Source organism: Montipora capricornis, chromosome 6 (assembly GCF_036669925.1).
Source record: "Montipora capricornis isolate CH-2021 chromosome 6, ASM3666992v2, whole genome shotgun sequence".
In the NCBI taxonomy this organism is placed as follows: Eukaryota; Metazoa; Cnidaria; class Anthozoa; order Scleractinia; family Acroporidae; genus Montipora; species Montipora capricornis.
In genome coordinates this window covers 52716663-52741662 of record NC_090888.1, presented here as the reverse complement: position 1 = coordinate 52741662, position 25000 = coordinate 52716663, and the positions used below count along the sequence as shown (strand labels likewise).

The window sequence follows — 25000 nt, the reverse complement described above, 5'->3', positions numbered from 1 at the left end:
ATCAAGGCCCGTTAATTCTGGTGGACTTAAGTTGTCCTTTAGGGTTTGCAGGAGGATCTTCACAGATGATTCTACCAAGTGATTGAGCCTGGAAAAAAAACAGAAAACATGTACATGCTTGGCGCAGTGGTAGAAAAACTCACGATCGATTTGATCGCGAAAGTTTGTTGGTTTTCCGCCCTGCCCGGAGAGGTGCACTTTTGGTATCCTCGTTTACGCATGTACCCTAAAAAAACCGTTCGTGACCTCACCTATCAATTTTGTTCCTTCCTTGTCTAATTTTCGTACAAAAAATTGCGGCAAGGATAATTTTTAACTTATCAAAGGATACGAGATCGTCGGACGTGTTAATACAAGCTGATTGGCATTCGTTGAGCTATTGTTATAAGCTTGTTCTGTTAAAGCTCATGCACAAAGCACTTCATATGATATAAATAATATACAGTTAGACATAGTTTATTAATAATTTAACTTTAGATAGTTTGATTTTGTTACTTTGTTATGCATACATTTTGTTCTTACGTTTAGTATTTATGCACGACCCTATAAGCTGCATAGCTTTTATTATCATCCTGCTAAAATAAAGGCTGTCTGTCTGTCTGTCTGTCTGTCTGTCTGTCTGTCTGTAGCAATACCATGTGGTTGCGAGGTGCATAATGAGATGCAAACATACGTAGATTAGCTAAGCTTATCAATTCAATCCTTTTAAGCTTGTTCCATTCGATGTTTACCAAGACAACTAATAGTGTTTTCAACGTGAGATTTCAACTCATGGCGATCACTTAAGTTCACACACAGTGTAGTTAGCATTGGTTTGTTTCTTTTTGTATATCAAAGAGAGCTATCTACAGCCGTTTAATGGGAAATGGGAATTGGCGAAAAGAAACGTTGAATTAAGGGAGGCGGATATTTACTTTCTGGCCGCAATTGGAAAAAATCAAGAATTCATCAGTCATCCCCAGAAATATTTCACGATCTATTCTACAAAAAGGAGCGTGTTCTTTGTTCAAGTAAAACGGAAAATCCCTAATCAAAAGTAATGATTTTAAGTTAAGGTGATCACAATGACTGCAATCATGGGGCAGTCACACGGACGTTCTAAGAAAACCAGCAATCAGATTTCAACCCGTCAGGGATCTCTAAATTGCGAATTCATAGTAAATCCCAAGAATGTATGGAAAAGAATGGATATTTAGTGAAAAACCTCAACTACAAATTATGTCTTAAATATGAAGTTGGAATGATCATTTCAATCGAGGGAGAAACTTTAATCAACGCACCTGGACAAAGACTCAGCAGACACCTGGCATGTTCTTTCCGTCACGTTCACAAATTCTTCTACACAGACAGCTTCATCCTCTGGCAAATCACACAGTCGAGTAAGCTCTATGCCTTCAAGAGTAGCTTCTATCCTACAATCCAGTATGTCTTTGACCTGTAAAGTATCAATCAGCTTATGTGAGCAATGGTTAATGTTTCTGATCAATCATACCAAAATCAACTGTGGCAAAGATGTAGATGAACTCAAGGTGACGAAACACTTCACAAAAAGGCGCATGCCAAGTTAATTGTCCGTACGAACAGTCTCTGGCCCCTTTATACCGAGAGTGTGGAACTGTATAGGTTCCGTTTAATGTGATGTAAACTGCAAACCGTACGCTGAACAGGGTTTTATCCACCGTCACTACTAGACAAACCGCAAAAAACCAAAACGAATTCCAACTGTCAGTCAATCGTATAACTTACCTCCTTTGTCAGCCTTTCAAGCCCTTTAACAGATTTTTGAATACTGTTTATATCTGCCAAGAATAAAACAAAAGCGATTCAGATTTGGTAAGTGTATGACAGGATTGCAATGGAAAAGTTGAGTTTAACTTATTTCTTCCTGAAACGATTACAATGTTTTCGGGCGCAAATCCTGCGCGAGTTGCTTGGAGGAGAATGGTTAACAACTATTCACCGAAGGGGAGGTGGCTAGCGGTGGATATTTACCGAGCCGCGAAGCGGCGACGTAAATATCCAACGCTAGCCACCGACACTGAGGTGAATAGTTGTTTTAGTATATAGTAAAACAGTGAGATAATATACAGCACAAAAAATTAAGTTGGATGTTTTCTTCACTTGTGACGGATGCAAATCGGGACGCCATTTTTTCCCGAGTTGCTCGGAGGTGAATAGTTAACAATTATTCCATAAGCGCGCGTTGGATATGAGATGGTAAATAGCCAACGAGGCGCGTAGCGCCGAGTTGGCTATAACCAGTCTCTTATCCAACAAGCGCGAATGGAATAATTGTTTTATTAAATTCCTTCAACTCCAAAAATTTGGAAGTACGAAATACGAGCGGAAAAAGCGACCAAATCCGAGCGAAATCGGAAAAACACTTGATGAGAACTGATGCGATGTTGTGTAATACCTTGTTGTCAGACAGACGCAGGCTCATCACAAAAACATTTCTTGCCTTTTCGCGTACTTCTAAACGTCGGAATTGATCCAAACTTTCCACAAAAGAAGTTTTTTTTCTCCTTTTTGTCTTTATTCAAAGAGAAATTTGGCATTCCGACGAAAACATTTTTAGTTTAGCAACGCTTAACGCAATCCTTTACCATATAAGGTCAAACCAAGGTATATGAGCTGATAACCGAGATTGAGTGAACCAATCAGAGCACGCGAAATGCATTATCCGAGGTTGAGAATTTAATAACACAGGATATTCGGAGTTTGACGAGCCAATCAGCGCGCGAGTTCAACGCTATCCACTGTTTTAGTATATACTAACAAAGGATATTCATAGTTTGAGCAGCCAGTCAGAGCGGACCTTTAACAAACCAAGATGGCGTTAACCTTGTTCGCCATCTTAGGAAAAGGACTCCACTTCGTCTGCGTTCTTATCAAGTGTGAACATGGTTCGCAAGTGTACTTGCACTTTGGGTTATTGGTAGCCTCGCGCGTATGAACCAAGTTTAATAACGGTCCCTCACCACACACCTGTATCGCTTGCCTCCGTTGCTTCGTTCGAAAACAATTCTTTCTCATTTAACACTGTAAAAAGACTTTAAATGTCTTTACGAATACTCACAAGAATGCACATTTAGCGATGTCCAGTTTAACATGGTAAGACCAGGCTTTATTGTCTCATCCACACGGTTTGTGAAAGGCTTCATAAGGGGAAGGATATTCTCAGGAATCGCTGAGACAACGTCATCATACTCCTTCAAAACTTCTTGCAATCTAAAGAAAGAAAATAAGTCAACGAGGAAGCGATCATCAAAAAACGCGGTTTTGTAGCTGTCACAAAAGAGTGTTCGACACACAGACTCTTAATTATGTCTGTTTGCAACTGCCTACTTCCATTTTTCCAGAGCTAAGTGCAATATTTTCTGAAATATTCCTTTGCTGACACTGACAGATAGAAAGAATCTATCATGGATTCACTTGTTGCTAGATCCAAGGATTTGCAAATTAAGGCGGCAACAGTAATTTGACGAAAATAGAATGAAAATTATAAATACTAAGGCTTTACTCGTTAAAACGAGGCTCGTGTGAACTCAGAAATTGCCTTCATTTTGTTTCTCAGTAATGTTGTTATACCTTTCTCGCTTAATTCGTAACCTTAGGGCCGATTTACACGGTACGACTTTGTCGCATGCGACAACGGCTTGCGTCAGGCCCACGACATGATTTACGATTGTTGTGTACGTCAGAAAAAATGTCGTAGCATTTTAAAACATGTTTTAAAACGCTGCGACAATCGTAAGTCATCTCGTAGGCCTGTCGTGAGCTTGTCGCATGCGATAAAATCGTATCGTGTAAATCGGCCCTTAGAGCTCTTTTCAAAAGGGAGCCATGCGCTCAATATTAAATACCAAGGTCTTGCCAAGGTTTTACCAACCTGTTATTACAAGTCTTGAATTGTTCCTCTTTCATGCACATTACTTGTGCCGCCTTTGGAATCTACAAAAGCATGAACAAACCAATAAATACCCAAAGAAGCCCCTCGGGTCAAAATGATCTTCTTCAGCATAAATATAGTAGACCAGCGTATTACAACAGAAAAGGGCGTGGGCTAGGTTCCCGGCAGTCAAAAAAGAAAGGATCTTAAATTAAACGGAAATTAAGATTATGCTTGCTGGCTCTGTACTCAATATCCGCTATAGTTTGAAATATCGCCTTTCTGTGCGATACTGTTAAACCGTTGGCTTTCAAGAGTTTTGGTGTTTGGAGCAAAAGTTCAGTACTTCTATATGACTAAGGTAAAAGCACGAACGAGGGGCGGACGCAGAAAAAATACTTGAGCAATCGCACAATCGGCACATAGAAAACAATATTTAAAAGGTTACAAAACATGGTACACCTTGACCTCACCTCAAGGCTTAGCCTTTGCATGCATTTTGCTTCTTGAATTAACTCGAGAATTTGGGGATCGAAGTTCACGAAGAGTTTCTAACAATTAAGAAAAAGAGAGCAGATCATAAGTACAATAACTTGAGCGCATGAAGACCTGGTATTAACGACTTTCACGATGACAATTCCGACAGTCAGGTAACAATACATTACATTACATTCTTTCGATAACTTTTAAAGCTGTACATAACTTAGTGTGGTGATAAGATTCCCTATATTTTGAGCCTATATTACTCAATCTAGTTGAACAAGTTGGGTCAGTTTCATACAGATATGTTCAGAAAAAGCACTTACTATAATTAGATACACGACGGTTTTGATAAGCGCCACAAAGTGGTAGCATGGAAATGCATACACTAAAGGGACACTTCGTGTTGAATAGGGACTTAAGATCTACGACTGTGAAGTCGACGAAAACGTCACCTCAAAATTCAACTTCGCACTATCGTACGTTTCTCGCGGGTTAGACTTTCGAAAAGTCCTTCGTCTAGATTCACTTCGCGTACGAAAAATCACTTCTGGAGTTATCGTGAGGTCGACTTGTAGCAAGTCTACTCGCGGGTAGGCCATCTCGTTCGCGTCCGTGCAAAGGGGGCAAAGTATACTAAGAATAAAACTCCACGAGCGGTTCCAGAGTAAAAATAGAGATTGAAAGATTCACATTTGTGCGCTCGCGTTATCGAGCCTCAAATTTAGTGATTTCACGTCGCTGTTGAGCAGAGTACCGCAAAAATAGGTGCTAAAAGCACGTGCAGCACGATGATATTTCCTCTTTTAACCAATAATATTCTTGTTTTGTGGTCTTTAAAATTGACGACCGCGTCGTAGATCTTAAAGTCCCTGATATCAAAATTAGGCGTGCATCTAATCACGTGCATTTCTGAACATACAGGTCAGCGGTTTCAAAGTCACCCAACAATAAAATGTGCTGAGATTTCAACGAATCAACAACAAAAAAGGAAGCACTGATTGCTTCAGTAAAATGTAGAGTTTTGAAGGGACTATTTACCTTGGTTTCTGGGTGCCTAACCAGAAGTGAAGCATGCAACCCACTTTTAGCAGCCTCCACTGCTCGGAACCATCCACGATGATAAAGTAGCTAGCAACAGAAAGGAAAAAATATACGAAAAAAGGCCGTGAATTGCAACAAATGTCAACCAATAGCAAACTGCATGCCATTAGGAATTCAAAGTAATCCTCAGCAGCATAACGCTAATAATAGCTGAACATGCCTTAAGTAAAAAGATAACAAGGAAACAGGAAAGTCAGTCGGTATATTTCTTTCAGCTCTGAACCCGGTATCATTAAGAACCGAAGGTGCACCAACGTACCACTTCAAGGCCTGTCTATACATGACATACACATGCTGAACAGTTCATTGTACATCATGCAAGAACAAATGTGTAAACATTTTGTTTTATACTTAGAGTTGTTGGGGCTTTAAGCAGTTCACCGCCTAGGCTGCTTGAGCCCGGTGCAACAGATATTTTAGTAAATGAGGTGCATTTTCTACCGACTCCATACATCAGTGCTGCATGATACAGGTAGTGTACGCCATGTCGAAGTCACTGCGGATTGCCGTGGACACCTTTAGTTCTATTCCAAATTCCACTCAATACAAATTGACTAAACTCAATACTTAAGCGCTATCAAACAAAGAACATTTCCATGCAATTTCGACACTCTTGAAATCACCAAGTACCTCAAATTCTACAAGCACAGCTGCCATTTTGTTATAAATACGAATGATCCTCTTGGCATCTTCTCCCTATAAGTAATGTGAAGCAAACCCCTGAGTCTTGATCAGATCATTACGAACAGTACCTACTCACTTTTAAAGGGGCACTGTCACGCTAAACTTGCTGTTTTTAGGTCAAAACTGGGTAAAAATCTAAATCTTAGTAATTTAGCTCACACATACAACACTCCTGACAACCCACTAAGAAGATATGAAATGTATTTATGGCACGAAGAGGTATTCGGATTTAATTTTTGGCGACTTTCTGAAGACATCGTCTCCAAACTTGAAAAAACTCTCTCCAGTTTTTTCAAGTTTCAATCCATTTACATCCTCTCCATCCTCGGGTGCAAACAACAAAGATTAGCTTCAATAAACTTCGATGGTTATTGGCAACAAAAATACAGCATTATTTTTTGGTCTTCATTGATGCAAAGACGTCTTTCAGTGTTTTGCAGTTGGACTAAAATAGCGTGACACTGTCCTTTAAACTGGGTTGAAAAAGGAGGCAAAAAGCGTTGTCTGCGTTGATGCAAAGACGTCTTTCAGTGTTTTGCAGTTGGACTAAAATAGCGTGACACTGCCCTTTAAACTGGGTTGAAAAAGGAGGCAAAAAGCGTTGTCTCATGAGTGTTACGATCAAGTGTGATTCAATACAACGATATAGCGCAATCTACTTAAGCCACCCTTCTTTATTTATTATTGGGTTTGCTCTGAAAAATTACACTGCTCACGAAAACAAAAATTATGGGTTTGGATCACAGTGACTAGTAAGCGTCAAAAAACATCATTACGCATGATCCTTATAAGACCCCGACAAAGAAATTATTTCGACCAAGGTAGCACCCACATAGCTAATTCTCGTCGGGTTTTGACGTTGTTAAACTTTCCGCTGACCAAAGCGCCTTAGTAACCTAGTGTGAGCAAGTCTTGATTTCATCATTTCTACTTACTTTTAAAATTTCTGGATACATCTTGAACACCTTCATTGGTTCATGTATCCTTCTAAAAAGTTGTCGAGCCCATGTTATTTTACCAGCCACCTACGACAAAAGCATTGATCGGATCAACGGTAAGACTTCGAGATTTATTCTAAGATATAGGACACAAGGACCCTTACAAGGTATCTAACACCACAACTAACACGACAGTCATGTTATTCGCTGGCAGCCGACTTTGATTAGGAGGAAAACCCTTGGGTTAGGTTGAAAATAGACTGAAGCTCATCCTGCCTACGACCGCAGAGGTGGGAAGAGCGCGCCCTACATGAGGCATTCTCAGGAGGCCATCTATCCATACATTAATTCATTCCAACAAGACTTAACTCAGGTGGGAAACGGGAACACGAGTACCGGTGTTTTCAAATATGCCATGTGACTCGCCCTGTTGTTGCAACAACAGGACTAACATGCTGCAACTGCGGACGACCTTTGTTGGTCACAAACTGGCCTCGTAGCCTCAAGCGCCTCTGTGGAACCTGGCACTCCAGTCATCATCGAATATCGATGGACGACCGACGAAAAAGAAGAACATTTCACTCTTCAGGTGATTTGATGTATTGTTTTGGGAATGTAATGTATAACTCTTAGACCAGCCTCACCGGTGGAAGATTGCGCAAAATGGGTGGGTCATTCTTCTGTTTCTGGTACAGTTTTCTGCAAGTCTCAAGGTCCCTATCAGAAGGATACAAACGTGAATTACAGAGGAAGAGGAAACAGAGAGGGGAAACAAATGGAAATGGCTGGGAATTGGTTTTTGAGATGGAAGCATCAGGGTGATTAGTAACGTATATTGCTGTTGATGCTGTTGTTGTTGTTGTTGTTGTTGTTGTTGTTTAAGTTTTCGGTCAACCGGAAAGTTCCCGGCAGAAAAACAAAGCCAAAGTAAAAATAACTTTCTCGAATCGCAACCGATGCAGTCAGTTGATTGGAGGGGAATGAGAGCACAAATTTTCCAGAGACGCGGGAAAACTAACGCAAGCATGCCGCAACTGCTGTACATTTGCCCCAGATTGGTTCGCAAAATGGCGCGAGATTTTAGGGTAACGACCACGCCAGTATTTCAAAACCAAATCATGCAACAACGCAGTTCCTTTCGACATAAGATTGAAAAAAAAAACTCTAAAAGAGATTTTGAAGTATATGTACCTTCCATACTGAAACAGAATCCTTTGATACTTGTCATGGAGATACAGCTGAACTCCAGCTATGTTCTCAAACTTTTGTAGCAATTCTAGAGCCCTGAGGGTCTGGATGAAAATTTAAAATATGAGATTGACGACCACTTATACTCTTGGCAAAAAGTAATTAGGCTAGCATGCTAATGAGCACCAACTTAAGAACAAAAGAGATTAGTGCATCAAGTAAAAATGGGTGAAAAGCTGAAAGTACTACAAGCAAATTTTCAACGTCAAGCACTTTGCAATGAAAATGTCACAAACGTAGTTTCACGATTTAACCTTCAGCCCTAATCCTAAACCTCTTTAGGCTTAATGTGTCATAAAACATTGCTCACGTCCCACGCACGTTGGGCTCGCGTATCTCGCTGGCTCGCAATTTGTACATGCCGTTCGCCGGACGTGAAAAACTGGTTACGAAGTCAAAAGAGCAATTTTAAACGTGAGCAACTCCTAACTGATTTTCTGCGTTTGTCTAGGCCATGCTCTGCACGTGAGATACTGTATACGATTGTCTAAAAAGTTGCAGACCCGAAAAACGGGTGAAGGGCGGTTTTCGCACGAACAGTTATACATGTATATGGACCAATGCTTTAACGGAAGTCCAAATTTAAAGTATTCTTTATAAGTATATACCACACATTGTGAATAGTGCTCTCCGCTAGCGCTGATTGGCTAACTCGGAGGTGATTATCCAAGTACTATTCACTCCCACTTAGGTGAATAATTGTTAATTATTTCGTTATCACTGTTTACAGAACATCTTTACGATGACACTTATTAACCCAACCAATCTCAAATCATGCATGTCATCCTTTCTTGACCTTTCGCAGGTTAAACTTGCAAATTAATGTCCTAGAACACTTTTGGTCATTACTGGCTGACAATTTCGCAAAAGTAGATATGAACTTACTGAGGCCTCAAAGAAAGAAAACTGGCAAAAGGAAATTCGATTCTTGTTGAAATTTATTTGATGTTCCTAACGTTGAAAACCTAACGTTAAAGATTTCAAATAAAATCCAGAAAGACTTGTCCTTCACAATCTGCGAGGCATAGATGCGAGGCAAAGTGATAGCTTCATTACACTTTGAAGAGACACTCTCTTTAGAAAGATTGGCACTACACAAGGTATCACGTAACAGCAATGTTATGGTACCAAATGAAACACCGATAATTGCTGAACCAGATGTGGTCATAATAGCGACGTAATAAGTTACCCTGGCAACGGGAAAGGTACCATAACATTGCTTCTATGTGATACAGCGTTGTAGTGCCAAACCTCCTAATATTAAAAAAAAACAGTTACTTGAAAGCTTTGAAGCTGGCTTGAGCCATCCTTTTAAGTCTGATATACAGAGTAAGCCCAAAGAAAGATTGGGGTTACGTTACGGAAGACGTCCATAAGATGTTATGCATAACTATTTGTTATACTTCACCTTCTTGGATATTGACAATATTGATTTCCTTGTCTACTGAATGAAAACAAACAAACTATATCCCACTGTTCATTTTACATCATTTGCCCGTTCGTTGATAGGTAAATCGCTAACAGTTCTTTATTTTATAGATTTTTCATCTCATCTCTGGGCTTCATTTTATAAGAAATAACTGATCGGAACAGAACTTACTGAGAGTGGTTTTTCAAACCAAGAGTCAACAAATAATTGCAGCTGCTGTTTCAGGCCGTCGATGCTTTGCTTAAACTCCTCATAGTCACTGTCGAACTGCAAAAGATATCACGAAGAAGAAAGAATCGTATGAAGGATTGCGTCAAAGAAAGAAAAATCACGTTTTCGCTCTTTTCAAGACAACTAATTGTCTTTTCGTGAGAAGTACATGTAAGGTTGTTTGCTTGCCTAATGCTTCTCAAGGCAATGTGACGAAGGGGGATCCTCCCTTACATCGTAACAAAACATAGCCTCTTCCAGGCTCTGAGATAGTAGGGAAAGCGCAAATATGAGAAAACGAGTGTGGATCCCGCGCGTGTCTTGTTTTCGCGTCCCCTTTCTGCTCGTGCCGACCCTACTATCCGAGAGCCTGGAACAGGCTAAACATAACACAATGAAACGTATAAAAATAGATCAATTGGCCAATATCAAAAATATTATAATACTCCCTCCAAAATTTTGCTTAAGGTGATTCCCTTGAAAATGACGTACTATCCAGATTTTTGTCAAACCTAGCACAATTGATATTCATGCACAGGACATTCAAAAAATGCAATTAAATGATGGGGTCACCGTGCTTGTTTACGCGCTGTATGCCCTTTATTTCCAGCGTTCTTTTACCGAATTACGCGCGAGCAGCGTTCGAAACTTAATCAACCGGAAAAAATTGTTGTTGTATAGGTAAAGCAACTGAATATTACTGAAAACTTGTTTGTCCTGGCTAAAATCTTTAGTAAAGTGATTTCAAACTGCTCAATCTTGCATAGCAATGCAAGCAAATTGGACCGCTTCATCATCACCTCAAACTCATATATAAATACTGCAACTTCTACTATCCAACTTTTTTTCTCCTTAAATATGTTTTCCGTGTACCCACTACGAGTACATAACATCATTAAAAATGGGGGCTCACCGTGCTCATTCAGGAGAAAATAGCGATTCCTTGATAGATTAAAGTGCCCATAACCTAATTTTTCTCACTTAGCCATCTGAATCTACACATATCTCATAGACGTTTCGCGGAAAAAAAAATTGCGATTTTCCAAAAACGCAAATTAAAAATGAAATTAGAAAACGATCAAATTTGCCGCCATTTTGGCTCACCATTCGCCTTAGTCTTCTATCGATTCTTTCCGGTCACAATACTGCTGTAACGTAGATTAAGGAACGCGTGACTTCAAGTGAAAAAGGAATAGCGATATAAACAGTATAGTAAGGAATAATTCCCTTGAAAATGCCTAAAAGATGCGTAACCACTCGATGTAACAACACAGCTGATCCTAAAAAAAGAATAAGTATACGTAGGAATCCTTCGACTCGCAAAACGCAATACCTCAAAAAAGAAGGAAAAACGGCTGCAGATTTTGTCTTGGTAAAAAGAAGCCCGGTAAAACTTCTTCACTGTGCTAGATTCACTTCAAAGAGTATGACTTTCAGTATTGTATGGACAGCAAAACGAAAAGATCGTTGTAGGCGAATGAGATTCGCTTACAGGAACAGACATATGCGTTGACTTTAATTCCCTCGCGAGACCTTCCTTATCCTCTTGTTCTTTTCTGTAATTTAACAGCCATTCTTCGTCTGCTAATGGTTCTTCCACGTAGGGTTCCGTGTAGTTCTGGGTTTCAGTGCTAGCGCTGGCTGACTCGTCGAGACCGGCAACTACTAGCCTCAGATTCTTTTTTAAATCGCCAGTTTATTCACTTCCAGATTCAGAGGCACTTTCCTTGATGATAAATATAGGCATGATTGATTTTTTTTTGACTGAAAAATACCAAAAACGATCGCTGAGCGATACCTTGGCGTTGATTAGTAAGAAAAGATAAGACCCACGCCAACAAGCATTCCTTAATCTACGTCACGGCGAGCCCGTGAAGTCCTGACCAGCGGAAAGGGTGTACCAAATAAAAGTAGGATTGAAAAAATCGTAGAAAATTCGCCCCTCGCTGGAATTGAAAATTCTTTCGCCAAAGTTCATTTTTTAATATGGGCTTTCAAATAGGAAAATAAAACTTTTTAGGTTATGGGCACTTTAAGCTTGGCGTCAACTAAAACCCGCCATTTTATCAATGTGCGCGAGCTAATGCGCGCGCAAATGACGCAAGATATTATGCGCAGTAGGGTTGCGCATTTCAGAACAAGGGAATCACCTTAAGCATTGTTTCCAGTTTCTTTTGGTACCATTGCAGGTCCCAAGAAAAAATAAAAACAATGCTTATGCAAGTTTTTGGAGGGACAAACAAAAGGTATTATGGTATTTGTGATAGTGGCTAACAGAGATTTCACTCAGTAACGAGGGGTCTTTTCCCCGCGCCTGAAGCAACTTAAAAAGGAAAACAATACTCCACTGGATTCACTTTCATGATATGCCTCTTCATACCTCTCCTTTTCTGTGATCGAGCAGATCATAGCCTTTCTTCTTAACACTTGTGACAATTGAATTGTATCGAACAATCATGGTCTCCATTCCCTAAAAAGAATGGAAACGTTCAGTAGATTGGCTTCAGTTTGATGCAATGCCACAAATTAAGATAGAAATAAACATAGATAAATTAAAGATAGAGATTTTTTTTTACATAAAGGATTTGGTTGCAATAATGTAAGCCAAGTAAAACCCACCTCGATTTTAATGTTGTTGAGACCGGCAAGATTTTCCATTGTGTTCAACATGTCATCAATCTTTTCAAGCCGCTTACAGAAGGCGTCAAATTTTCCGAAGATGTAATTCTCACTGAAAGAAATAGTAGCAGCGATTGGCTTTGTGAAGCATTTGTATGACTAGGTTTCATAAAGGAAAAACACTTCTCAATTTCTGTACAATGATTTAATGACATTAGATCACTTGATTACCAGCCGGGAGGTACACGTAGTAAATCAAAACCCACATTTTCCACTTTAGACATTTTCTCATTCTGCTTAGCGTCGATAACCACGTGCTGTTCAGGATGGGAGGCCGCGATCCTTCGCCAAAGACATAGCACCTTTTTTTAGAGGGAGCACTTTTTTTTTAGAGGAACAGGACCCTAGGGGACTAAACCAAAGCAAGCGGCAAATATGGAGTCTTCATTCTGTTCAATGGACCCAAGGCCCCTTTCCCCTCCCTTCCCCCTCAAGGGCCACTTATGTCCAGGATTGCAAGTAATGAGATGCACGCTAAAAGTGAAGCAGGAGGTTTGTTTACAGTTATTTTAGATTAAGGTTATCAAAACAATTTATGTTTCCTTTAAGAAGAAATTTTGGGGGACACTTGCTAACGTTTCTTATGGCCAACATTTCCGGACAAAAATTGAAGGTAAGGAAAATTTTATTGACATTTGCTAAAATCGGCTGTGCATCTTATTTCTAACAATCCTGTATCATAGACAATATCTGTCAGGGACGTCGTCCTCGTAACAGGAACGAGGTCCTCTACTCTTTTTTCTGAAAGGACGTGACGTGGCCTAATACATGTAGGGCGAATAGATTGGGTGGCACTAGAGATCAACGACTCGGTGATTTGCATTCCTGAAATTTATGTCGGAAAGAATTACAGAAAAGTCCTTCGCAAAGTTTTATAAAGTGCGTTTCAATATTACAAATGCTGCATCCTAATTTCACCATCAGTACCACTAGATCTCCAAATAGAGCGGTTTGTCGTAAAACCAAAACCAAAGTAATTACTTTGGCCAACCAAAAAGGACGCAGACAATCCTTTAAACCAATCAAAACTCAAAGTAATTACACGTAGCCGACACAAAGCGCGGGAAAATGTGCACACGCGAGCCACGATTGGTTTTGGTTTCTCTTCTGATTGGTTGAAAAAGTGGCGCGAGAAATTTCAACCAATCACTGAGTGAAGTAATGCAAAAAGCAAAGCAATTCGCTAATTACTTTCGACACTCAATTAAAACCGCTCTAGTACATTGCTTTACCTGAATTCAAACTGTCGCTCGCTAGGATTCTCTCGCAGCTTCTGCTTTGTTCGATGAAAGCATTTCTGGTATTCTTCATTGAGTCGGATACACTCATTCAGTCTTCCAGACAACACCTCCCTAATATAAAAACACATTGAGAGGCTAAGAATACAAAAACTGCTGGCGTAACAGTTTGTCGTTTAAATCTACTTGTAACGCTTTTAAGATTTCAAGAGTCTACAGTTGAGAGCTCAGAAAACAAATTTGACTAAAATATGCAGTGTCATTTCGCATTTCAAAGAATGCGTTATTCAGCTTTGTTTTTCGTACAATATAAACAGTAATTTAAAGTTCCCTTACTATCCATTACTCAAACTAATCTGCTAAACGTTCAGCTGTGAAGCCACAAAGTATAAAACCCCGTTTCACATACTCTGTGTGACTTCAGTATCGGTTTGAATTCATGACATCTTTCCCCGTTCCTGTACAGGTTTTTGCCTGGACTGCATACGCCAGCCAAGCTTCCTCCAGAACATGACCAAAACAAGCAGATCACGTGGTCCGTTACTACCCGCCAACCAGGTATCGGCTCTGAGCTAGTAAATCGCTGGAGAAGCGTGTATGAGGTTGTTGGTTTAAATGTTCGAATAATTGAAGTGTAAGGACTTGAGCGGATTCTGAAGAGAAGCATCTATAGTTTCCCTAATTTATTGTAAACTGCTTACCAAGTAGTATGGCCGACTGAGTCCCGCTAGGTATACGTCCTTCATTTCTCTTCACACAGTAACTAACCGAAATAATGGCGTTACACAGATATTATACATACAAACTTTCTCACCTTGTGTGTTCCCATATTTTGGTTACGTCTCTGTTTATGTAAGCCTTACAAGTCGTTATCATCTGATTTGTGACTTTTACGAACAGGGACGTCATTCTCTCTGAGGTGTTGTAATACTGAGAGATGCTATGAATCATTCTGATGGCATTCATGAGACTTGGGATGTGTTCAACCATTTCTGTCTGTTGGATAAATCAAGTTTAATAAATGAGTTGTGAAGGAAACCCTGAGTCGGCCTAAGCTTTAGTTCAGTATCAAACTCAAACTGAAAAAAACCCATCACAACACAATAACAGCTCAACAATGCAACAGGTCATTTCCGAGTGTGGTAAACAGCCTCTTTCTCAAGTCGGTTAACTCACGTTTTCACGTTTCTGAAAGTAGGGACCTTGAGATCAACAACGGAGAAGTCAACGAAATCGTCGTTCAAAATAACAAGTTTGCATTTTCCAAACTTTTTCGTCATTAGTCTAGTTCGTCGAGCCTCTATAAACTACCCCAACTATTCAGGAACTGAAGTGGGAGGAACAATGTTGACACCAGAGCTTGAGATCTTAAGGTCCCTAGTGTTGAATTTAAGACTGCACTATCTTCAACTTTGACTCCCCGTGAAAAAGACGCTCACATGAGTTTATAACCAACCAAAAGATTGAAAATATATGGAGTTATTCTCCACCATTGGTATTAATGTGATTCACTTGAGTGTGGACAATACACGAGTCTGCAGGCCACAGCCATGTATAGAACATTTTACTAAAGATGTACTCATCAATCGTTGCGTCAGGTCTTGACATTTTGAAGCTTAAAAAATAAAATCCTCAAAAAAGAAACATACCGGACAGCTCTTTATCAAAGGTCGAAAGAATTTGTCAAGAGTGTACAAGTACTTCACGTTATCCTTGGCTTCATTAGCAGCGTCTGTTATTCTCTTATCCTGGAAATAGAATAATGTCCAATGGACCTCTTTAGCTTGTACATTTTGCTTTGCTATTTCAGACCAGGTGATGTTCCCAAGGGAATTTTTCCTAAGCTATGCACACACATGCACGTGCATAAGACGACATTTGAAAGAAACTGTTCCGTAGAGTAACATCATGTTGTCTGAAATTAAAAACAAAACGTACAAGCCAACGAGGTCCATTATATCCCGTCAATTATTAATTGCAACATTAACACGTTTAAAACATGGAACAAAAACACGAGAGCACTAACCAGGTCATTCCAGTGTTTAAGACTTCTTGATTTTGCAGCACGCAAAACTCCAACAGTAGCTTTACAGTGAGGGCTCTTGACCTGGTCTACAAGGCTACCCAAAAAACAGCATAAAATTCTTAAAAGTTTATACAATTTGTTCCAAAATGGTCGCTACAACATTTATGTATTTTACGTAGCTATTCAAATACGCCCTTCGTGCCTGGTTGGAGGGCTCTACATTTGCATACGTACGGAATAATGAAGATATGCAGATGCCATGCAACTCTTTTAATTTTTTTTAATCCTTTAATTTCTTTGGATCAGTATCATCATCGGAGACTCGGGTGCAGTCAGTCGGGACGGGGCCAGAAAATCACGGGAAAAATCGGACTGGGTTAAATAATAAGCCAGTCCCGATTTTGCCCGTGATTTTCTCGCCCCGTGCCAATTGACTGCCCCTTGGTCTCCGAGAATGGATCAATATAGGGAATAGCTCTACTGTGTTTAGGATTAGGCTTTAATGTTTTGGGCCTAGGTGGTGCACCCATAACTTTCTGATTTCTAGTTTGAATGAATGGTCTGTCATTTGAAGACTAGCGGGAGGAGGAGCTGCCATTAAACTAGGTTCATCTGAAGTAAATAAAAATATTCAAAAGGCAGTCATCTTGGAATAGGGTAAGTGTACACCAGCCTGTACCTGGCAGCAAATTTTTCATTAAGTTCATGGCTCTCTTGTTTAATGATACAGTAGCCATACACACTGAAAGTTATCTGAATGGTACTTCCTCTCTGTGCATTCTAGACACGTACAGAGAAAGGAAAATTGTGTAGGAAAAACTGAACTTGACAAAATTCTTCCAGATATGATTTTTTCCATGAGTTAATTTCAATACAATGTTACCCAAGCCTGAGCTAATTTTCCTAACTTTTCAGTCCGTTTTGTTGTCTCTTCAATTAATTTGAAACAACTCTTTTGACGAGTATAATTTTACAGAGCAAAACGGCTAGGCCAGAAGACAATAAAATTCTTTTTATGTCCTATCATAGAAAAATTTCAGTTGCTTTTGAGAACATCAATAATCTATTTCCCTTTCTTTGAGAACTGTATAAATAAAGATCGGAAAAAAAACATACACGTTAAACTTAGCCATTCTTTCTTTCCAGTGCTCAAGTTCAGCTGTTGGACCAATGTCGTCTGCTTCTTTTCTCATCTATGTAAAGAGAAAAGAATATTTGAAAGAGAGTCTTAAGAAGGGAAGCTGTGGAAAAGACACCTATCTACAGAAGAGTATGTCTTATGAATGAACTCTTTGATGATTTAAGGCAAATCCCGATCATATCAATTAATCATCGTCTGATAAGTCCCTCTAAATACAAAGTCTCGTCCATCTGGAAGGAAGTTAATCTTGTGACTGGGGCGCTAGAATTGCATATGCATTTTCCAGCTTCAAATCCAGCTCTGAATAACAGTCGGATTTTTCTCCGCCATGCCAGTTTCGTAAATGGGCAACCGCTAGCCGAATGCCACTTGGGGTTTTCAGCATGCTACGATTAATATGAATTGTTGTTTTTTGTTGTTGTTGTTTGTTTTTTTTTTGTCAGTCATTGAGGTAAAGTTGTAATTTACACATTTCGATATGAAAAACAATACATCGATGAGTACAATTTAGCAAAATAGTAAGAGAGGATACTTATAACATCATACCTGTTCACTTTCAGCCAGAACTTGCTCAATAACTTTGGACCATTGAGCTATGAGGCCCTCAAGCTTGTCTACTATATCAGGGTTATTGGCTAAAACAAAAGTCACAGGCAAGAATTTAAATACAAGACTTAGGAATGTCGTTGAATAGAGCTACTCACTTCATCTACTAGTTACACGTATAACATACCATTGCTAAATAAAAATGTAAACTTTCTCATGAGAGCTTGTTTGCAGGAAAATGAACACTCATAGAACTGGAGATTAACCCTTTTAGTTGCTGAGAGTGAGATTTACAGATTTTACTCTGTCTAATGCCAGACGATTGCACTCGTCAATGGGTGACGCTTCAGGGCTGAATGGGTTAAGATTCTGCCAATTGTGATGAAACCAGGTGAAGGAGAATCTCAACAGAGGGGGACTCTGATTGAAACTGCGCTCCCTGCAGCTATTACAGGTGGGACAAGCTGTTGATGAATGCAATGCCAGCCTGACTCCCCATGACGTAGTACACAGGATATTCCCAGATGGTTACCCATCCGGGAATTAGACCTGAACAAACAGGAACCGGTTTTTCGCTTTGGACAAGTAGTAGACTTGTTGCAACTGAAGAGAAGGATTTAAAAGCTTTTGGTTCTGTAGCTTTCCTTGCGGCCTTTTTAGCGTTTTCTCAACATTGATAGCCGCGGTGCACACGCCATTTTTCGCGCAAACGTTCGGCCAATCGGACATGGGGTGATGCAAGGTTTTTTTGAAGGCTTTTAGTTCTCTCCTTTTTTTTTAAGTCGTTTTTTCTTTTCGGAATAAAACATTTCTTTGGAGTTTTACCGTGCCGTTTGCCATTGATTTATACCGAGGACTTCCGAAAAGCAACAATACATTTAAATCACTTAAGAAGGGACCATTGTGTTATTTTGCAGTTATTTGAGATGTTCCAAAGGAATCTTCAGTTCATAACGAGTTTTGAAACTCAAACAAGGAAAATGAGATTCCTTCGTTGACAAACGAAGCATGAGCAAAAATGGCCCTTTGTCCTATCAATTCAGTTGTAAACTAGAGGGCCACGCCAACTCTTTTAAAAACTACCTCAATGCAATCCGTTTATATATAATTATCCTTTGTTTGCTCCCTGCTTTAGTTAGTCAGTTTGCTTTTTTTCTGTTTTAGCTTCAATATAATTCTTTTTAATATGTTGTTGTACAGTTTTGAGTGGTTATTCAAATCTGGCGCAATTCATATTTATGGGTCGGATTTTTCGTGCCTTGAAACTACCAAGAAGATTGCACAAAATACATGTAAGCCCGTTAACATGGCTGTAAGGAACACTTATATAAGTGGTAAACGAGAAATGATCGCATACTTTAATGTATCCAAAATGTAGCATGTGGTGCAGGCAAATTTAAGTCAACTGAGAGAAACCGAACCAAAATCCAATGCAGGTACACTTATATAATGTGCCTTGCTTGCAATATCCAGAGGCTGCCGAGGCTAGTTTTCAAGCGTCTGATATACAGCTGATGATGGCGAGAATGGGATGGACTAGCTTGCCTGGCTGGCGGTATTCTAAGCGTGCCCGAACAAAGTTTTTGCAAAACTTTATTCCGCACGTCTAGAATACAGCCAGTCACGCAGGCTAGGGATAACCACCACTCATTGCGTCTTTAAAGGGAGCCTCCGCTCTCACTCAGGAATAACTTAAATCGGAAAAATCAATAAAATTTTGTTAGAGTGTTTTTCATAAAAAAGTCTAGGAAAGCATATGAAAAAATATTTGGATTGTCTATTTTCACATCCAAATTTCTGTAGCGAGGAATGCCCTTGCTCTATCGTTGCGGCATGAAATGATAGTAACACGTCACTAGCTGTTACTCAAGATGGCATCACCCAGAAAATTTGAAAACAAAAACAAACGATTATGAAATTTATTCTTTTACACTTTAAGTATTTTTGAAAAAAAAAAACAAGTAAATTTGATTTTTAACTTCATTTTCCATGTTTAAAGTTTCGTGTTTTGAGTAGGTGCAAAGACAGTTAAAAGGGATGAATGAATCTTTACCAGCAAGCACATAATCTGAGGGCCTTTTCAGACCATCCAGCAATGGTCCCAAGTCATGATCTCCGAGTTGAACCCTACCAATTAAAAAACAAATCATAGAATAATTTGTGAGGTAAAAATATCCTAGCATGTGGCTATTGAATGCACAATACACGCATTAATAGCCTAAACTTCGTCAACTTTTGCGGGTGAGATAGTTTTCTATCAGCCGGTCAAATTATTACTAATTCCTAAATCAGCAGAACTGTCCGATTGTCAGTCGAACTTATATGCAAGAGCGCGATAACATGCATTTTGGTGAATCTTCACAGAAGCTGCATGGTCTTTATTGACAAGATCTCTTGGTCCAGTTATAGTAGTGATATAAAATACGTGACTATTTTTAACGAAAATCACATCGATTCATGCATGAAGACCATCCAGCCAAAGCTGTTAAAGCTTCTCTTGGCGTCTGATTGCATGTACTTTTCGATCCCTTGCTTTAAGCCTCTGACTTCTCAATGAAAACGCTGTTTCGCAAGCTTGGTGAATCAAGGGCCTCTTAAGTGCTGCTCTGACTGTGTGCACTCCAGGTGATTCAAGATACATTCAGCCAAAACATAACGGCGGCTCAAGTTGTTTAAGCCCCATCGATGCAAATCCAATTTAACTTCTATGACACCTGCATGTGATCTTCCGTCATTCACCTTCTCAATGTAAACAGATCCTATCCATAAACGGACCACCTTCATTGCATTATAAAGTAAAGCTCACCTTCCCTTCATGCTGCTTCTTGCCCCACCAAGAATTCCAACAAAACTGTTCAAAGATTCGAGAAATTCTTGCACTTGACCGGAATTACTTGGAAGCTCACCCCAATTCTGAAGGAAATAATAAAGAAAAGCACAAGTGATAAAAAATAATAATAATAATAGAATAGAGCGGTTTTCAATATACCAATTTCGATATATCAAAACTCAGTCCTAAACAAAAGGTATCATCTCGAGCCTCTGGGGAATAAATATAAGGACTTGCATGAGTTTATTCCCCGGTGCCTTGAGATGATGCCTTTTATTTAGGACTGAATTTTAATATACCAAAATTGGGCAACTGTACTGCACTGCTATCCATCCGTCAGCTATTACTTTACCATGGAGCTGTTTAATTGCGAGTTCGCACTACACCCTGTTGGAAGTGAATTGAGGACTGTGAAATGTATGAAAGCCATATATTTTGAACAGCAGTTTCATCGACGCTTAAGACTAACAAATCCCAGGCTTACATGTAACTGGGACTCAAAACCAAGACTGTACATTTTTATGCCTTTTAAGTTGCATGCAAGGGTTTTCCTTTGGGGCTGATAGCAAGACGTTTCATTTCGCTGTAAAGCATGCCACGCTCAGTGATTAAATAATTAACAACTATTCACCAAAGTGGAGGTGGCCACCAAGCGGCGACGTAAATACAAAGCAGTGAGATAAGATAGTAATAAAAGATGATTTTAACTCATTTATTTCTGCAAGAATTACAAAATTTTTAGGCACAAATCCCCAGCCAGTTGCTCGGAGGTGAATGGCAAAGGATATCCGGAGTTTGAGTAGCCAATCAGAGCGTGCCTTCAACGCTATCCACTGTTTTAGTACATACTAAATTAAATGTCATATATTTGCTGGTAAACGATCTCACTGAGTTGACTTACTTCCTGTTTTTGCAAGGCCGGAATCATGATGCTTCCTAGAAGCTGCTGAAATCCGGCAAGCACATCGCCTTTAGAAACCTCCATGGCCATGAAGTTTACCTCCTAAGGAGAAAAAACCAAAAGTGTAATGATACAACACTGTTCTTGCAACACGCCATTGATCAAAACGGCAAAAAAAGACAACCACGTTCCAGAAACGAAAAGGAAAGGAAAAGAAAGTAACTATTTAACTGTCTAGCCGTTCTAGCGATGGAGCGCTTATTGGGGACACTGTAAACTGAAATCAACGAATTAACGCAAATCAAGTTAAATGTTGGTTTTTGAGGAGAGGGGAAAACCGCAGTACCAGGAAAAAACCTCTCAGTGCAGAGTAGAGAACCAACAAACTCAACCCACATACGACGCCGAGTCTGAGAATCGAACCCTGGCCACATTGGTGGGAGGCAAGTGCTCTCATTGGCACCGACCTCTTGCGTTTCTGCTGGCCAGTCGTTCGCAGCAGGTCTTGTGGTTCCTTTGTCTGCTTCCACTTTTTCAACCCTAGCCAGCCCGGTGTGCAGTTTCCCGCCATTCTTACCATCTCACGTTGGGATCTCGTCCAACGGGTCGGTCACTATCAGTGACTCCCAGTGGTTTTCAGTTGTGTTATTCGCCAACTTCACTTGCCACAGGTCGAGATTTTGTCGTTGGTCCTGGATACTCTCCGATACCTTCCAAGTTGATTTCTAAGATCTGTTCTGGCCTCTTCGTGGATCTCGCGGATCTTCTGCCAGACAACCTAAAGGCGCACGAAAATGAAGCGCAACCCTTCCTTGAGGGCAAACTAGTGTTGACTCCTCCAAAAAACGGTCAGTGGAGATATTGCACATCCTCACTTGGGTCGAGGCGTTTTTCATTTATTCTCTTGTCTTGTGCAGTTCTTACCCCTTCAGGTGGCTTGACTCGTTGAGGTACAAGTTTTTAATAATTCAGACAGCAAAAATGTTCCCAGGTCGGGCGTGGCAGAACTGTGATTCATCTTTCAGAAAGGACACAGCTGCTTCTGGTTTCAAGGACTGATCTCGGACGAATGCGCACTTGAACACTTTTCATACACACGTTTCATCCTTGGCTTCCACACATTAATCCCAGAGTTCTACAGCCAAGTTAGACCATAATCCCAACTCATCACTGAGCTTGATTCGCTTGCTTTGCAGGCTCAGCTTCCTTGGGAGAAATGGGGTCGTGTTGCTATGCTATTGGAGGATTGGTCCCGTAAGCACAACTGCAAACACAAGGAGCTTGAGTCGTTTATTGGTCAGTTACAGGACGCCTGTCAAGTTGTGACCCAGGGCCGCACCTTTTTACGGCGGATGATAAACTTGCTATACACCTTTCAGAATGACAATCACCCGATTCTACTCAATAAGGAGTTTCATCTGGACCTCACCTGGGTGAAAGGATCATTTTGCCACTGGAATGGGCTTCCTCCTCACACCTCATTGGGCCCCTTCATCAGACTTCCAGGTATCTTCTGACGCAACAGGATCCATTGGCTAGGGACCCTTTTTTCAGTAGGACGGGTTTGCAGGTTCATGGTCAACTGCTCCAATTGCCCCTCTCTACAGCGTACAAAGAACTTTTCCCTGTTGTGGTTGCTGCAGCAGTCTGGGGACATAGATGGTCATCGAAGCATGTTGTAATTTCGCTCTGATTACAGAGCTGCTATGGACGTCTTGTGATCGACCTCAACATGATGGTTTTGCTCCAACGCTTGTCATTACTCGCAGCTGTCCATTCCTTTTCTTTTACTGTCACCTCAGGAGCCAGAGTGTTGAATCCTGTGGCTGATGCACCTTCTCGTTTCCAGTTTCAGAAATCTCACCTTTGGCCCCTCAAGCGTCTGCTCAGCTCACTCCAATACCTTGATCTCTCCTCGAGGAGCTGCAGGTATTCTGACAGAGGACTGCCAGTACTACTTGACTCAAGGGCTGGTTCTAATTCTACACGAAGAGTGTATTCCACTGCTCAACGCCAGTTCATAGAGTTCTGCCTCAATGATTGTGAAGAGAATGGGACAGCTGCAGTTCTCCCCACTGCCGAACAGACCCTGATCCGTTTCTGTTCTCATCTTGCCAACCGCCTTCATCACAAATCTGTTAAAGGTGGATTTACATGTATCTGGGGTGCTCACTCCATATCCATAACAGCTTTACAGACCCTCTGGTTGGTTGCCTTCAGCTCCAGTGCATGTTACGAGGCATTAAGCTCCATTAGGGTTCCTGTCAGAAGACCCACCAGCCATCCACGGGAGAACTCATGAAAGCTATTCTCCAACCCTTGGATCTATCAAATAAGGAGCACATTATGTTGTGGCCGGCCTGTTGTCTTGGTCTTCTTACGGTTTTTAAGAGCAGGAGAGTTTACAGTCAATTCTCCTTTTGACCCAGCCACCCATGTCACCTCGGAGGACTTTCAGGTGGACTCTCAGTTTAACCTGTCCTTTATTCGGGTGCATATCACGTGCTCAAAAAATGACGCTTTCCATCAGGGCTGCTTTATTTCCTTGGGCCGTGGTTCATCATTCATCTGTTTAATCTCAGTCATCCTTGCATTTCTCACCCTTCGGTGATCCTCGTCAGGTTCATTCTTTCATCAGGATGGCTCCCGGTTGACTCGCCAGTTCCTCTCATCTTTCATGCAATCAAGGCTATCTGCTGTGGGGATCCAGGGTCCCTTTTGTATTCGCAGTTTTCGCATTACGGTGGCCACCACTGCAGCCCAGATAGGCCTCCCAGGCCATTTGATCAAGACATTGGGACGATGGTCCAGCAACACCTATCAACTCTATGTTAGGACACCAGCAACGACCTTTGCTAGTGTCTGGCCGCTTAGCATCAAAGGAATGGCTATGTGTGTCTTAACTGGTGTGGCTTCTTGTTGGAGAGTGGATGGCTCATGATTGGGCTTTCCAGAGGCTCTGGCTTAACCCCTAGCCATGAGCCCCATGTCTCCGGTCAGATTGCATGACCGGGGGTCCTTCAGCTTGGCATGGGGGCTCATGGCTGGCTTGCAGGGATTGCCAGCCATAGGAGTGCTACTTGGTCCGGGAGCTGGCTGGCCGGCTTCCTTGGACATCCCAGGCACTCAACCTCCCTATTGCAATGTAGTTGTTAAATTGCAGTTAAATGCAATTTAACAAAGTTAACAACAAAGAGGGGTGCAGACTAGCATCGCATTTATGTTTTAAGAGCAGGAATGGTCCATGGGGCATGGTATGGGTGCATGCTCACGTGGTTCTTCAGTCACATGGCTGCACTGGTTGGCGATCTTGCAAGTTAAATTCTTGTGCTGCTTCGCCCAGTTGGCTTTCTTACCCCCCTCCCTCCCCCCCTTCCCCCACTTCCTCCCTCCCTCCCTATTTTTCCACTGCTTGTCAGTGTCACAAGTGCCTGGGGGCTCATGGCTGGGTTGCGGGGATTGCCAGCCATGAGAGTGACAATTGGTCCAGGGGCTGGCTGGGCAGCTTCCAGCGGAAGCCAATTTGAACATCTCAGGCACCCAACCTCTCCATTCCGCAATGTAGTTGCTAACTATCAAAATTAATACCTGAGCAATATTTTGCATTGCAATCGCTTTGGGTGTTGAACGAACAAAAATCAAGCAAGTCCCACA

The 25000-nt window shown here is 40.9% G+C and overlaps 1 protein-coding gene across 1 annotated transcript in view; it reads right to left on the bottom strand.

The window, feature by feature from the left end:
* LOC138052463 (dynein axonemal heavy chain 5-like) overlaps positions 1–25000 on the bottom strand; it is a 103047-nt gene that overhangs the window by 70938 nt on the left and 7109 nt on the right. The window contains exons 8-31 of the mRNA XM_068898969.1: positions 24935–25000; positions 21347–21448; positions 20422–20528; positions 19669–19742; positions 17616–17704; positions 17045–17121; positions 15929–16022; positions 15552–15650; positions 14717–14898; positions 13897–14016; positions 12605–12716; positions 12366–12455; positions 9947–10042; positions 8290–8390; positions 7743–7815; positions 7096–7185; positions 6107–6172; positions 5414–5503; positions 4366–4443; positions 3893–3954; positions 3080–3231; positions 1747–1799; positions 1281–1435; positions 1–88 (exon numbers count right to left, since the gene is read on the bottom strand). The exon at positions 1–88 is cut by the window's left edge and continues 246 nt beyond it; the exon at positions 24935–25000 is cut by the window's right edge and continues 6 nt beyond it. Of these exons, the coding sequence (XP_068755070.1) occupies positions 1–88; positions 1281–1435; positions 1747–1799; positions 3080–3231; positions 3893–3954; positions 4366–4443; positions 5414–5503; positions 6107–6172; positions 7096–7185; positions 7743–7815; positions 8290–8390; positions 9947–10042; positions 12366–12455; positions 12605–12716; positions 13897–14016; positions 14717–14898; positions 15552–15650; positions 15929–16022; positions 17045–17121; positions 17616–17704; positions 19669–19742; positions 20422–20528; positions 21347–21448; positions 24935–25000 (2316 nt within the window). The remainder of the gene's footprint in view (positions 89–1280; positions 1436–1746; positions 1800–3079; positions 3232–3892; positions 3955–4365; positions 4444–5413; positions 5504–6106; positions 6173–7095; positions 7186–7742; positions 7816–8289; positions 8391–9946; positions 10043–12365; positions 12456–12604; positions 12717–13896; positions 14017–14716; positions 14899–15551; positions 15651–15928; positions 16023–17044; positions 17122–17615; positions 17705–19668; positions 19743–20421; positions 20529–21346; positions 21449–24934) is intronic.